The sequence below is a fragment of the Mustela nigripes genome, chromosome 4 (assembly GCF_022355385.1).
Source record: "Mustela nigripes isolate SB6536 chromosome 4, MUSNIG.SB6536, whole genome shotgun sequence".
Taxonomy (NCBI): Eukaryota; Metazoa; Chordata; class Mammalia; order Carnivora; family Mustelidae; genus Mustela; species Mustela nigripes.
Genome location: NC_081560.1, coordinates 10,568,899 through 10,572,537, shown reverse-complemented (window position 1 = coordinate 10,572,537; position 3,639 = coordinate 10,568,899). Strand labels below are relative to the sequence as shown.

Below are 3,639 nucleotides of genomic sequence, written 5' to 3'. Positions count from 1 at the left end.
TAAAGTTTGCTCATTGATAGTTTAAATAATAGGATATTCTGAGTAAAATATATTATTAAACTTCAATATATTAATATGGCCAATGTATTAATAATGGCTATTTTTGACTGGTAGCTATTTTTAAGGCAAGGAGGGACGTGTGTACAAGTGACTTTCTCAGAGATATTTAATATTAAACAAAAAAAAGCACTTCTTTATTAAAAAACTAGATTTAAAGTGTCACTCACAGAGGGAAGTCAAATATCTAAATGTAAAGGAAGACTATCCAGAGTTATTGAACAAATGTACGAATACTTATCTATTTAGTATGTACAGTAGTGTGAGGCCAGAGTCCCAGCAGTGAGTAGGAGCTCAGAGTTCCTATCATGATAGCTCTTCCCACAGAACAATCGTAGGTATATCACAGGAGATCAGTAAATACCGAAAAATTTTTCCAACATCCTGCACATGATACTTATTATTGGAATGGTAATAAGAGAGTTTTGGTTCAAATAGGATCATTTTCAAGCAGGCTTATAATTTTGTAGCCATTTAAAGTAAGGATTTATTGCTTATCCTTGCTGTCTCCAAGACAACATTATCTTGCATAAAGAATAGGAATCAAGTTTAAATGAGATGGGCAGTATCATGTTTATCCTTACTTTTTAACTGTGGAATCATAGAGTAAGAAAGATGATTTAGTTCAGTCTCTCAAGGACTTCAGAGACCCCTTCTGCAAGATCGTTCACAGTAGCTATTATCACCTGCAGAGACAGTATCTAAAACTGGGTATTTCTAGAGTATTTATCAATATTGATTCAAAATTTTAAAATTTACTAATTCTGTTTTTATGTTCAGATAAACAACAGTACAAATCTATTCAGTCAATCATGTAAATGTTCATCTAAATATTACAGAAATCCAAATAAGAAAAAGTGATATTTTAGGCTGAAAATAAATCTTTATACTTGACTAAGATGAGATTTGCTGATATTAGTTGTGGAGGTGACAGTAGATGCAAGAGTGGAAAGTGTGTTTCAACAGGCAAGTGAGAGGTTAATGGCTAATGATGAATATGGTCAATGGTATATCTAACCTTAATATATTCTATCCTTAATGATCCCTTCCAATTCAAGATTAGAGTTACTGCAGTTTAAGGACTTGGGCATGTGTATCAGTTAGGAGTCAGTTTAAAAGGGAAAAAAAAGAAAAAACAGAATAATTCTGACTAATATAAGCAAAAGCAGAATTTATTTGAAGAACACTCACTGAATGAAACAAAAACCATGTATTTGATTAACACGTGACAAAATATTTATTTTGAACATTTAACCTCTGCTAAAAACATTAATAACAACAAAGGAAACATGTATTTGTCTGTGGGTATATCTATTTTTAAATTTATTTCAGGACTGTTGGAGTCTTTAAATATTCGTTAAAATATACAAAAATTTACTGAAAGTGTTTCTGAACACTTTTCTATCCTATAAAGAGGTTTCAAATAAGTTAACATAAATCTATTTTTAAAGATTTCTTTTGAATATAAATATTAACTTTTTATTCTGTCATAGGGATATGGTAGACAATATAACATCTATCACAGAGTTCATCCTACTGGGATTTCCCCTTGGCCTGAGGATTCAAATTCTTCTCTTTGGACTCTTCTCCCTGTTCTATGCCTGCACCCTGCTAGGGAATGGGGTCATCCTGGGGCTCATCTCACTGGACTCCAGACTTCACACCCCCATGTACTTCTTTCTCTCCCACCTGGCCATCGTCGACATAGCGTATGCCTGCAACACCGTGCCCCAGATGCTGGTGAACCTCCTGAAGCCAGACAAGCCCATCTCCTTTGCTGCCTGCTTGACACAGACCTTTCTCTTTTTGACATTTGCTGTCACAGAATGTCTTCTCCTGGTGGTGATGTCTTATGATCGGTATGTGGCCATCTGCCACCCCCTCCGATATTCTGCCATTATGAACTGGAGAATCTGTATCACCCTGGTGTTGACTTCTTGGACCATCGGAGTCCTCCTGTCTTTGATTCATCTCATGTTACTTTTACCTTTACCCTTCTGTAGATTCCAGAAAATCAATCACTTTTTCTGTGAAATCATGGCTGTTCTCAAACTTGCCTGTGCAGATACACACATCAATGAGATTGTGGTATTGGGTGGAGCAATTTCTGTGCTAGTGGGACCCTTCACCTCAATTGTAATCTCATATATGTGTATCCTCTGTGCCATCCTTAGAATCCAGTCTGGGGAAGGTCAAAGAAAAGCCTTCTCCACTTGCTCATCCCATCTCTGTGTGGTTGGACTCTTTTATGGTACAGCCATTATAATGTATGTTGGGCCCAGGTATGGGAACCCCAATGAGCAGAAGAAATATCTCCTCCTGTTTCACAGCCTTTTCAATCCCATGCTCAACCCTCTTATCTATAGTCTCAGGAACTTAGAAGTGAAGAATGCCTTGAAGAGAGTGCTGGGAATTGAAAGAGACTTATGAAAATATTACAGCATCAGGGTTGATAGTGATCTAGGAAGATATTATCTCAAGAAATTCCAACTCCAACTTAGCATGAGAATTATCTGAGACAAAATAAGATGAAAACAGGGAAGGAAACCATAAGAGACTCTTAAATCTAGGAAACAAATTGAAGGTGGCTGGAGGGGAGGTGGGTGGAGAAATGGGATAACTAGATGATGGGCATTAGGATGGGCAGTTGATGTAATGAGCACTGGGTGTTATATGAAACTAATGAATCACTAAATTCTACCCCTGAAACTAACAATACACTATATGTTAACTAAATTGAATTTAAATAAAATTTTTTTAAAAATAGAGCCATCTTCTGGACACCACTTAGATCCCTAATTCAATAGAGGTGGGATGTATCCTAGAGATCTGTATCTTCAAATATTACCAATAGCAAATTGTGGTGCAGCTAGTCCATGAACCAGGATTTGGAAGCTGCAGGTCTAGAATAATACCCTTTTTAATACCTTCTTCAAGCTATAATCTAGCCTCATGCATCCCAAAATGTTTTTCTCAAAACACTAGCTTCTCAAGGGCTTTAAATTCTATGGCCAAGTAAGTTTGAAAATTATTGCAAATGCCTTACTTTAGAGCTCACAATTCATATTAGCCTAGTGAAGACTAAACATTTTTATGGTAAAGAAGATTTTTATTCCAATTTCTAACCAATATTTTCCAAATTTATTTGGTCACATAAAAAAAATTTTTTTATAACACCAACAGTTTCCTGGAACAGGAAATCTTGATCTTGATTGACTCCTTGTGAACACTTCCTGTAACTACCTTCTAGAGCAAAAGATTTTTTTCTCTACAAGGTAAGCCTCTGAAGAGGATGTAGGTCTAAGCAGAGTACCCTGAATCAGCCCTTGAGAATGTGTGCTCTCTTTGGGTAAAGGAAGTGAGGGTGAATGTCTCTGCTCTTCACTGCTAGGTCATCTGGAGACAATCCAACCCTCTGCTTCATCTTGGATCAGCATTCCTAAATATATTTCATGGGCTAATTTCATTTCACAATCTTCTATATCTGAGTTTTAAAAATGCATGCATTTCCCTATTTACCCATTACACTCAATCTTTTTTTTTTTTTTTTTTTTTTTTTTTGTCTTCTTGGTTTGAAAGATA

At 35.9% G+C, this 3,639-nt stretch overlaps 1 protein-coding gene across 1 annotated transcript; it reads left to right on the top strand.

Moving 5' to 3' along the window:
* Positions 1–1,554: 1,554 nt before the first annotated feature.
* Positions 1,555–2,487, top strand: LOC132014867 (olfactory receptor 2A7-like). Its single transcript, XM_059395567.1, has one exon. The coding sequence runs from the start codon at positions 1,555–1,557 to the stop codon at positions 2,485–2,487; it is 933 nt and encodes a 310-aa protein (XP_059251550.1).
* The last annotated feature ends 1,152 nt before the right edge of the window (positions 2,488–3,639 follow it).